Source organism: Chanos chanos, chromosome 7 (assembly GCF_902362185.1).
Source record: "Chanos chanos chromosome 7, fChaCha1.1, whole genome shotgun sequence".
Taxonomy (NCBI): Eukaryota; Metazoa; Chordata; class Actinopteri; order Gonorynchiformes; family Chanidae; genus Chanos; species Chanos chanos.
Genome location: NC_044501.1, coordinates 5,952,664 through 5,964,991, shown reverse-complemented (window position 1 = coordinate 5,964,991; position 12,328 = coordinate 5,952,664). Strand labels below are relative to the sequence as shown.

Sequence of the window (12,328 nt, the reverse complement as noted above, 5' to 3'; positions counted from 1 at the left end):
GGATAAGTATGGTTAGGGCACAGTTCCTCTAGAATCCAGAACTCAAATATGGTCTTAGACCTGATTACTGCCTAAACCCACGTCTTAAAAGGCAGACAGTAATCTATGCACTGTAGTATCTCTTTTGGCAACTATAGCAACAAAAATATAATATATACTAGCATGTTCATAGACAATGAATAATCCAAAATCAATAAATAAGCAAAAAGGGACTGTGTGTTCTTGTGTGTGTGTGTGTGTGTGTGTGTGTGTGTGTCTTGTGTTTGTGTGTTTGTGTGTTTGTGTGTGCGTGTGCGTGTGCGTGTGCGTGTGTGTGTGTCTGTGTGTGTGTGTGTGTGTGTGTGTGTGTGTGTGTGCGTGAGACAGGTGAGAGGTTTGTGATGTCCCCCCAGTCACTGCGTGCACATGTAGGAGAAACAATTAATGTGACTTGCCCAGCCCGTAATTCTGGGCCGGGAACCAGAAAGTTTGTCTGTAAGAAACCATGCGGTGGGAATGACGTCAGCATCAAGTCTGATCAGCCATCGCATGGGAGATACACAGTGGAGAACTCAGAAACAGGACAGTTCATTGTGACCATCAGTAAACTGCAGAAGTCAGATGCTGGGACATACCGGTGTGGAGTGGGCGGCTTTATGTATCATGACGTGGATGTCACAGTTGTGGGCGGTAAGATTAAAAACAAAAGTACATTAAGTATATTAAAACAGATTCATTTATTGACTGATTAATTGATCGATTGATTCATTGTTTGCACAGACCCTTGTTCCCTTTATCCAATTTCACGATCTTGTCAGATGTCAGGTTCTGGGGACACTCTATTGATTTCAACTATGACAAAAGTAAACAATAACAACTTAATCCTAACCCTTACCCTAACCCTACTCTAACCAAAAATGCTTTCAAAATTAGTTTTACCAAGATGTTTTATCAGAAATAGTTTTACCAGTATATTTTATAAAAAGCAAATATGCAATGGTTTTTTAGTAGTGTTGTCTCTGTCTTTCACCCTTTTCCCAACATGTCCCCAGTACAACAGAGTTCTTTCAGTCAGCTATCTTCTTAAATTAGCAAAAACAAGTACTCACATAATCTCTCTCTTTCTCTCTCTCTCTCTCTCTCTCTCTCTCTCTTTCTCTCTCTCTCTTTCTCTCGCACACACACACATAGTCATTGCTAAATTCAACAAAGACGGTAAGAGACAAGAGCCAGACATGCTATTTCCCAGAAACAGAGCTGTACCATGAGGGACAGGATGCATGATCATACAACGTGATCTGTGAGGAAGTAACACAGGCATTTGTTTTTGCAGAGCAAAAAAGAGACACAAAACTGGTCAGAACCATTACAAAAAAACAAATGCATGATATAAATAGATATAGATATGTGATGTAAATTCATGATACAATTCATGACAGTAGGCATGAGAGGACAGGACATCAGTATCCTGATGTGGAGAAGCTGGCTGAGGAAATTAATGTCAGGGGGCCATGTCTCCCATCTCTGCCCTGGCACATCAAAGCTTGTTAACTGAAAATGAAGAGGAGGTCCTTCAACAGGCAACATCTCCATAATGGTCCTCAGAGATACTCTTTGAAGCTTTTTAGTCAAATTTGGACCATTTGAGTCAGTAGCTCCAGCTGTAGTTCTGGTCAAGCTGTAGATTTCAGCTGCAGGTGCTCTCTATAAACAACTGGTAATAATACAAGGACAAACACAATGTCATCATTCAGTTATGTATCAACACAAAGTCCTTTACCTGACCCCAGGGACCGTGCTTCATCTGTCAATGCAGAACATCCACATATTTTCCCCAATTTTCCCCTCCATTTTCCACAGTTTTTCACAACATGACTAGTACAGGCTATGAGATAAAGACCTCCTGTTCATAGTTCCTTCCTGGCATTGCAGATGGGAAGTGATTTACTGGGCCTCTTTGTCGTGCACATTATCACCATCACTCCTAACAAACATCCTTCTCCAATTTTCTGCAGATGATGAAATTACCACTTCTGTTTTGAAGACGACTACTCAGCCCGCTGTGACAGATCATACAGGTTAGTAAGAAGAACACTGTTCATTGACCTTACCTCTATCTTCACTACCTGTTACAACATTGGAATTTACCATTATCTGTGTCTGTAGAATGAGTTTAAATGGCTTCCTGGTGCAACATTGGGCCCACGCCAGGATAGTGCATGATTGTATCTCAACTTGTTACCACACCATACTACTGTCAGCCGTCAGCATTTGGCAAAAACCTTGCATCATGCCACTTATTCGACTGGTAGGATAGGTATCTGTTAACATGAACTGTGTAGGTGCAACTGCAGTCCTAACACAGAGACACCAAAAGATGTAGATGTGATAGGGTTTATAAATCAGTCTCATAAATCAGTCTCATATAATTTATTAACCATTAATTTGGGTGTTTAATATTCTGTTAATTAAACAACTAAGATTAATGGGATACACTAGCTGTAACACTGTGCTACAGTCTTAGAGAGTATTGCAGTACTAATGTATTACAATTACACTACTAAACCCATAACACTCATGCACAACCAGGTTGGTGAAGGTAATTGGGAGTGCTTTGATGGCAGAGGTTGGCATTCAGTGAATACTGTGGCAGAAACAGACAGGACAACAGTTTATTTCAATGATGCTATTTATTAACATAATCAATCCTTCTTGGCAAACCAATACTGATATGGTGACTGTGTGTTCTTGTGTGTGTGTGTGTGTGTGTGTGTGTGTCTTGTGTTTGTGTGTTTGTGTGTGCGTGTGCGTGTGTGTGTGTGTGTGTGTGTGCATGTGTGTGTGTGTGTGTGTGTGTGTGTGTGTGTGTGTGTGTGCGCGTGAGACAGGTGAGAGGTTTGTGATGTCCCCCCAGTCACTGCGTGCACATGTAGGAGAAACAATTAATGTGACTTGCCCAGCCCGTAATTCTGGGCCGGGAACCAGAAAGTTTGTCTGTAAGAAACCATGCGGTGGGAATGACGTCAGCATCAAGTCTGATCAGCCATCGCATGGGAGATACACAGTGGAGAACTCAGAAACAGGACAGTTCATTGTGACCATCAGTAAACTGCAGAAGTCAGATGCTGGGACATACCGGTGTGGAGTGGGCGGCTTTATGTATCATGACGTGGATGTCACAGTTGTGGGCGGTAAGATTAAAAACAAAAGTACATTAAGTATATTAAAACAGATTCATTTATTGACTGATTAATTGATCGATTGATTCATTGTTTGCACAGACCCTTGTTCCCTTTATCCAATTTCACGATCTTGTCAGATGTCAGGTTCTGGGGACACTCTATTGATTTCAACTATGACAAAAGTAAACAATAACAACTTAATCCTAACCCTTACCCTAACCCTACTCTAACCAAAAATGCTTTCAAAATTAGTTTTACCAAGATGTTTTATCAGAAATAGTTTTACCAGTATATTTTATAAAAAGCAAATGTGCAATGGTTTTTTAGTAGTGTTGTCTCTGTCTTTCACCCTTTTCCCAACATGTCCCCAGTACAACAGAGTTCTTTCAGTCAGCTATCTTCTTAAATTAGCAAAAACAAGTACTCACATAATCTCTCTCTTTCTCTCTCTCTCTCTCTCTCTCTCTCTCTCTTTCTCTCTCTCTCTTTCTCTCACACACACACATAGTCATTGCTAAATTCAACAAAGACGGTAAGAGACAAGAGCCAGACATGCTATTTCCCAGAAACAGAGCTGTACCATGAGGGACAGGATGCATGATCATACAATGTGATCTGTGAGGAAGTAACACAGGCATTTGTTTTTGCAGAGCAAAAAAGAGACACAAAACTGGTCAGAACCATTACAAAAAAACAAATGCATGATATAAATAGATATAGATATGTGATGTAAATTCATGATACAATTCATGACAGTAGGCATGAGAGGACAGGACATCAGTATCCTGATGTGGAGAAGCTGGCTGAGGAAATTAATGTCAGGGGGCCATGTCTCCCATCTCTGCCCTGGCACATCAAGGCTTGTTAACTGAAAATGAAGAGGAGGTCCTTCAACAGGCAACATCTCCATAATGGTCCTCAGAGATACTCTTTGAAGCTTTTTAGTCAAATTTGGACCATTTGAATCAGTAGCTCCAGCTGTAGTTCTGGTCAAGCTGTAGATTTCAGCTGCAGGTGCTCTCTATAAACAACTGGTAATAATACAAGGACAAACACAATGTCATCATTCAGTTACGTATCAACACAAAGTCCTTTACCTGACCCCAGGGACCGTGCTTCATCAGTCAATGCAGAACATCCACATATTTTCCCCAATTTTCCCCTCCATTTTCCACAGTTTTTCACAACATGACTAGTACAGGCTATGAGATAAAGACCTCCTGTTCATAGTTCCTTCCTGGCATTGCAGATGGGAAGTGATTTACTGGGCCTCTTTGTCGTGCACATTATCACCATCACTCCTAACAAACATCCTTCTCCAATTTTCTGCAGATGATGAAATTACCACTTCTGTTTTGAAGACGACTACTCAGCCCGCTGTGACAGATCATACAGGTTAGTAAGAAGAACACTGTTCATTGACCTTACCTCTATCTTCACTACCTGTTACAACATTGGAATTTACCATTATCTGTGTCTGTAGAATGAGTTTAAATGGCTTCCTGGTGCAACATTGGGCCCACACCAGGATAGTGCATGATTGTATCTCAACTTGTTACCACACCATACTACTGTCAGCCGTCAGCATTTGGCAAAAACCTTGCATCATGCCACTTATTCGACTGGTAGGATAGGTATCTGTTAACATGAACTGTGTAGGTGCAACTGCAGTCCTAACACAGAGACACCAAAAGATGTAGATGTGATAGGGTTTATAAATCAGTCTCATAAATCAGTCTCATATAATTTATTAACCATTAATTTGGGTGTTTATATATCTGTTAATTAAACAACTAAGATTAATGGGATACACTAGCTGTAACACTCTGCTACAGTCTTAGAGAGTATTGCAGTACTAATGTATTACAATTACACTACTAAACCCATAACACTCATGCACAACCAGGTTGGTGAAGGTAATTGGGAGTGCTTTGATGGCAGAGGTTGGCATTCAGTGAATACTGTGGCAGAAACAGACAGGACAACAGTTTATTTCAATGATGCTATTTATTAACATAATCAATCCTTCTTGGCAAACCAATACTGATATGGTGACTGTGTGTTCTTGTGTGTGTGTGTGTGTGTGTGTGTGTGTGTGTGTGTGTGTCTTGTGTTTGTGTGTTTGTGTGTGCGTGTGCGTGTGTGTGTGTGTGTGTGTGTGTGTGTGTGTGTCTGTGTGTGTGTGTGTGTGTGTGTGTGTGCGTGCGTGAGACAGGTGAGAGGTTTGTGATGTCCCCCCAGTCACTGCGTGCACATGTAGGAGAAACAATTAATGTGACTTGCCCAGCCCGTAATTCTGGGCCGGGAACCAGAAAGTTTGTCTGTAAGAAACCATGCGGTGGGAATGACGTCAGCATCAAGTCTGATCAGCCATCGCATGGGAGATACACAGTGGAGAACTCAGAAACAGGACAGTTCATTGTGACCATCAGTAAACTGCAGAAGTCAGATGCTGGGACATACCGGTGTGGAGTGGGCGGCTTTATGTATCATGACGTGGATGTCACAGTTGTGGGCGGTAAGATTAAAAACAAAAGTACATTAAGTATATTAAAACAGATTCATTTATTGACTGATTAATTGATCGATTGATTCATTGTTTGCACAGACCCTTGTTCCCTTTATCCAATTTCACGATCTTGTCAGATGTCAGGTTCTGGGGACACTCTATTGATTTCAACTATGACAAAAGTAAACAATAACAACTTAATCCTAACCCTTACCCTAACCCTACTCTAACCAAAAATGCTTTCAAAATTAGTTTTACCAAGATGTTTTATCAGAAATAGTTTTACCAGTATATTTTATAAAAAGCAAATATGCAATGGTTTTTTAGTAGTGTTGTCTCTGTCTTTCACCCTTTTCCCAACATGTCCCCAGTACAACAGAGTTCTTTCAGTCAGCTATCTTCTTAAATTAGCAAAAACAAGTACTCACATAATCTCTCTCTTTCTCTCTCTCTCTCTCTCTCTCTCTCTCTCTCTTTCTCTCTCTCTCTTTCTCTCACACCACACACAATAGTCATTGCTAAATTCAACAAAGACGGTAAGAGACAAGAGCCAGACATGCTATTTCCCAGAAACAGAGCTGTACCATGAGGGACAGGATGCATGATCATACACAATGATCTGTGAGGAAGTAACACAGGCATTTGTTTTTGCAGAGCAAAAAAGAGACACAAAACTGGTCAGAACCATTACAAAAAACAAATGCATGATATAAATAGATATAGATATGTGATGTAAATTCATGATACAATTCATGACAGTAGGCATGAGAGGACAGGACATCAGTATCCTGATGTGGAGAAGCTGGCTGAGGAAATTAATGTCAGGGGGCCATGTCTCCCATCTCTGCCCTGGCACATCAAGCTTGTTAACTGAAAATGAAGAGGAGGTCCTTCAACAGGCAACATCTCCATAATGGTCCTCAGAGATACTCTTTGAAGCTTTTTAGTCAAATTTGGACCATTTGAATCAGTAGCTCCAGCTGTAGTTCTGGTCAAGCTGTAGATTTCAGCTGCAGGTGCTCTCTATAAACAACTGGTAATAATACAAGGACAAACACAATGTCATCATTCAGTTATGTATCAACACAAAGTCCTTTACCTGACCCCAGGGACCGTGCTTCATCAGTCAATGCAGAACATCCACATATTTTCCCCAATTTTCCCCTCCATTTTCCACAGTTTTTCACAACATGACTAGTACAGGCTATGAGATAAAGACCTCCTGTTCATAGTTCCTTCCTGGCATTGCAGATGGGAAGTGATTTACTGGGCCTCTTTGTCGTGCACATTATCACCATCACTCCTAACAAACATCCTTCTCCAATTTTCTGCAGATGATGAAATTACCACTTCTGTTTTGAAGACGACTACTCAGCCCGCTGTGACAGATCATACAGGTTAGTAAGAAGAACACTGTTCATTGACCTTACCTCTATCTTCACTACCTGTTACAACATTGGAATTTACCATTATCTGTGTCTGTAGAATGAGTTTAAATGGCTTCCTGGTGCAACATTGGGCCCACACCAGGATAGTGCATGATTGTATCTCAACTTGTTACCACACCATACTACTGTCAGCCGTCAGCATTTGGCAAAAACCTTGCATCATGCCACTTATTCGACTGGTAGGATAGGTATCTGTTAACATGAACTGTGTAGGTGCAACTGCAGTCCTAACACAGAGACACCAAAAGATGTAGATGTGATAGGGTTTATAAATCAGTCTCATAAATCAGTCTCATATAATTTATTAACCATTAATTTGGGTGTTTAATATCTGTTAATTAAACAACTAAGATTAATGGGATACACTAGCTGTAACACTCTGCTACAGTCTTAGAGAGTATTGCAGTACTAATGTATTACAATTACACTACTAAACCCATAACACTCATGCACAACCAGGTTGGTGAAGGTAATTGGGAGTGCTTTGATGGCAGAGGTTGGCATTCAGTGAATACTGTGGCAGAAACAGACAGGACAACAGTTTATTTCAATGATGCTATTTATTAACATAATCAATCCTTCTTGGCAAACCAATACTGATATGGTGACTGTGTTCTTGTGTGTGTGTGTGTGTGTGTGTGTGTGTGTCTTGTGTTTGTGTGTTTGTGTGTGCGTGTGCGTGTGTGGTGTGTGTGTGTGTGTGCATGTGTGTGTGTTCTGTGTGTGTGTGTGTGTGTGTGTGTGCGTGCGTGAGACAGGTGAGAGGTTTGTGATGTCCCCCCAGTCACTGCGTGCACATGTAGGAGAAACAATTAATGTGACTTGCCCAGCCCGTAATTCTGGGCCGGGAACCAGAAAGTTTGTCTGTAAGAAACCATGCGGTGGGAATGACGTCAGCATCAAGTCTGATCAGCCATCGCATGGGAGATACACAGTGGAGAACTCAGAAACAGGACAGTTCATTGTGACCATCAGTAAACTGCAGAAGTCAGATGCTGGGACATACCGTGGTGTGGAGTGGGCGGCTTTATGTATCATGACGTGGATGTCACAGTTGTGGGCGGTAAGATTAAAAACAAAAGTACATTAAGTATTTAAAACAGATTCATTTATTGACTGATTAATTGATCGATTGATTCATTGTTTGCACAGACCTTGTTCCCTTTATCCAATTTCACGATCTTGTCAGATGTCAGGTTCTGGGGACACTCTATTGATTTCAACTATAACAAAAGTAAACAATAACAACTTAATCCTAACCCTTACCCTAACCCTACTCTAACCAAAAATGCTTTCAAAATTAGTTTTACCAAGATGTTTTATCGAAATAGTTTTACCAGTATATTTTATAAAAAGCAAATATGCAATGGTTTTTTAGTAGTGTTGTCTCTGTCTTTCACCCTTTTCCAACATGTCCCCAGTACAACAGAGTTCTTTCAGTCAGCTATCTTCTTAAATTAGCAAAAACAAGTACTCACATAATCTCTCTCCTCTTTCTCTCTCTCTCTCTCTCTCTCTCTCTCTTTCTCTCTCTCTCTTTCTCTCACACACACACACACATATAGTCATTGCTAAATTCAACAAAGACGGTAAGAGACAAGAGCCAGACATGCTATTTCCCAGAAACAGAGCTGTACCATGAGGGACAGGATGCATGATCATACAACGTGATCTGTGAGGAAGTAACACAGGCATTTGTTTTTGCAGAGCAAAAAAGAGACACAAAACTGGTCAGAACCATTACAAAAAAAAAATGCATGATATATAATATAGATATAGATATGTGATGTAAATTCATGATACAATTCATGACAGTAGGCATGAGAGGACAGGACATCAGTATCCTGATGTGGAGAAGCTGGCTGAGGAAATTAATGTCAGGGGGCCATGTCTCCCATCTCTGCCCTGGCACATCAAAGCTTGTTAACTGAAAATGAAGAGGAGGTCCTTCAACAGGCAACATCTCCATAATGGTCCTCAGAGATACTCTTTGAAGCTTTTTAGTCAAATTTGGACCATTTGAGTCAGTAGCTCCAGCTGTAGTTTTCTCAAGCTGTAGATTTCAGCTGCAGGTGCTCTCTATAAACAACTGGTAATAATACAGGACAAACACAATGTCATCATTCAGTTATGTATCAACACAAAGTCCTTTACCTGACCCCAGGGACCGTGCTTCATCTGTCAATGCAGAACATCCACATATTTTCCCCAATTTTCCCCTCCATTTTCCACAGTTTTTCACAACATGACTAGTACAGGCTATGAGATAAAGACTCCTGTTCATAGTTCCTTCCTGGCATTGCAGATGGGAAGTGATTTACTGGGCCTCTTTGTCGTGCACATTATCACCATCACTCCTAACAAACATCCTTCTCCAATTTTCTGCAGATGATGAAATTACCACTTCTGTTTTGAAGACGACTACTCAGCCCGCTGTGACAGATCATACAGGTTAGTAAGAAGAACACTGTTCATTGACCTTACCTCTATCTTCACTACCTGTTACAACATTGGAATTTACCATTATCTGTGTCTGTAGAATGAGTTTAAATGGCTTCCTGGTGCAACATTGGGCCCACGCCAGGATAGTGCATGATTGTATCTCAACTTGTTACCACACCATACTACTGTCAGCCGTCAGCATTTGGCAAAAACCTTGCATCATGCCACTTATTCGACTGGTAGGATAGGTATCTGTTAACATGAACTGTGTAGGTGCAACTGCAGTCCTAACACAGAGACACCAAAAGATGTAGATGTGATAGGGTTTTATAAATCAGTCTCATAAATCAGTCTCATATAATTTATTAACCATTAATTTGGGTGTTTAATATTCTGTTAATTAAACAACTAAGATTAATGGGATACACTAGCTGTAACACTGTTGCTACAGTCTTAGAGAGTATTGCAGTACTAATGTATTACAATTACACTACTAAACCCATAACACTCATGCACAACCAGGTTGGTGAAGGTAATTGGGAGTGCTTTGATGGCAGAGGTTGGCATTCAGTGAATACTGTGGCAGAAACAGACAGGACAACAGTTTATATTCAATGATGCTATTTATTAACATAATCAATCCTTCTTGGCAAACCAATACTGATATGGTACAATCAATAATCAACAGCAAATAGAATGATGAAGAGGTAAATTGTAACAAAATGGTGATGAGTCTATGTACAGGCATTCAGTGTAGAACTGAATGAGTGTTAGACCAGAGATGAGTGAGTGTGTGTGTGTTTTGTGTGTGTGTGAGAGGAGAGAGAGAGAGAGAGAGAGAGAGAGAGAGAGAGAGAGAAACAGGACTTCACCATACTGTGACTGAGTGCACTCTTCTCTCTCTCCTCTCTCTCTCTCTCTCTCTCTCTCTCTCTCTCTATCTCTCATTATGTACAAATGACTGACTCATCCCACGATGCTGTAATCACAGATCTAAGATAGTTTTGCATAAGTGAAAACTGGGGGGGGGGGGGTCCCAACCCAAGTGAACTGGTTGGAGTGAACTGTAGTTCATTTTTTGCTGATCTGACAGCTCCATATAGCCTAAACCAAACTCAGCCTGACTGAACTCAAGCAAGTCACAGACAACTGTTCAGATTCAACTGTTCGTATTCAGATATTGATATCGGGTATCGATGTCAGGCATCAATACCAAAGTTTTCACCACAGATGTCATGTAAGCAGTTGTGAAGAAATATTGATGTTAAACAGCTGATCGATTACACAACAGCTGATTTTGCACAAGCAATTTTTTCGTCTGGTGAGTACCAACAGCATAGAGGTTCAAGTCTGTGTTGGATGCTCAAATGCCTGAGGTATGTAACAAACAAACAAACAAACAAAAAAATTGTGCTGATTGCATAAAAACACAAAGCATCTCCAACCCCAGACACCATAACACTCTTAATACTGTTTACACTGCTCTGACCTAAGAACTTCCTTTACTGCTCTTTCATGAGTTTCATGAGGACTTGCAACCGTCTCAAGCCACACATTCAAGGAATTGAGGATCGTAGTGCTACGGCCAAATTTCTGTCAAAAAGTCTCAGCTAAAACGTGGTTAGATGGTTCTGGAAGAACCTGTTGCTACTCCAACTGCAAGGTGACAGAATAAGTTTAGAACATTAGAATTTCCCAACTGTTGTGGTATTGTACTGGGCAGGAATAGAGGTAACATCTGTTAGTTTGTCAAAATGTGGACTTTTCGTATTGTCATTTGGATTGTTCTCTCAGGTGAGTTTTGTTTGTTTTTGTTTTTTTTTTCAAGCAAGATGAAGCATTTCGATATATATGTTGAAAGATAGTTGTATGACATGCTAAAACTAGCTAATTACGATGGAGTTCTGCTTTGACTGCAAGTCAGAAAATGATGTTCACTCACAACGGTCATGACCATTGGATAAGTATGGTTAGGGCACAGTTCCTCTAGAATCCAGAACTCAAATATAGTCTTAGACCTGATTACTGCCTAAACCCACGTCTTAAAAGGCAGACAGTAATCTATGCACTGTAGTATCTCTTTTGGCAACTAAGCAACAAAAATAATATATACTAGCATGTTCATAGACAATGAATAATCCAAAATCAATAAATAAGCAAAAAGGGACTGTGTGTTCTTGTGTGTGTGTGTGTGTGTGTGTGTGTGTGTGTGTGTGTTGTGTTTGTGTGTTTGTGTGTGCGTGTGCGGTGCGTGTGTCGTGTGTGTGTGTCTGTGTGTGTGTGTCTGTGGTGTGTGTTGTGTGTGTGTGTGTGCGTGAGACAGGTGAGAGGTTTGTGATGTCCCCCCAGTCACTGCGTGCACATGAGGTAGAAAACAATTAATGTGACTTGCCCAGCCCGTAATTCTGGGCCGGGAACCAGAAAGTTTGTCTGTAAGAAACCATGGTGGGAATGACGTCAGCATCAAGTCTGATCAGCCATCGCATGGGAGATTACACAGTGGAGAACTCAGAAACAGGACAGTTCATTGTGACCATCAGTAAACTGCAGAAGTCAGATGCTGGGACATACCGTGTGGAGTGGGCGGCTTTATGTATCATGACGTGGATGTCACAGTTGTGGGCGGTAAGATTAAAAACAAAAGTACATTAAGTATATTAAAACAGATCATTTATTGACTGATTAATTGATCGATTGATTCATTGTTTGCACAGACCCTTGTTCCCTTTATCCAATTTCACGATCTTGTCAGATGTCAGGTTCTGGGG

General features: G+C 40.7%; 1 protein-coding gene and 1 long non-coding RNA gene across 2 annotated transcripts; both read left to right on the top strand.

Moving 5' to 3' along the window:
• Positions 1–380: 380 nt before the first annotated feature.
• LOC115815912 (polymeric immunoglobulin receptor-like) lies at positions 381–9,714 on the top strand. Its single transcript, XM_030778880.1, has 8 exons — positions 381–669; positions 1,995–2,057; positions 2,868–3,170; positions 4,494–4,556; positions 5,377–5,679; positions 7,005–7,067; positions 7,877–8,181; positions 9,658–9,714. The coding sequence occupies exons 1-8, from the start codon at positions 381–383 to the stop codon at positions 9,712–9,714; spliced, it is 1,446 nt and encodes a 481-aa protein (XP_030634740.1).
• LOC115817379 (uncharacterized) lies at positions 8,132–11,925 on the top strand. The gene is made up of 3 exons (XR_004025427.1): positions 8,132–8,181; positions 9,507–9,569; positions 11,884–11,925. It is a non-coding gene; the product is annotated as an uncharacterized LOC115817379 (long non-coding RNA).
• The last annotated feature ends 403 nt before the right edge of the window (positions 11,926–12,328 follow it).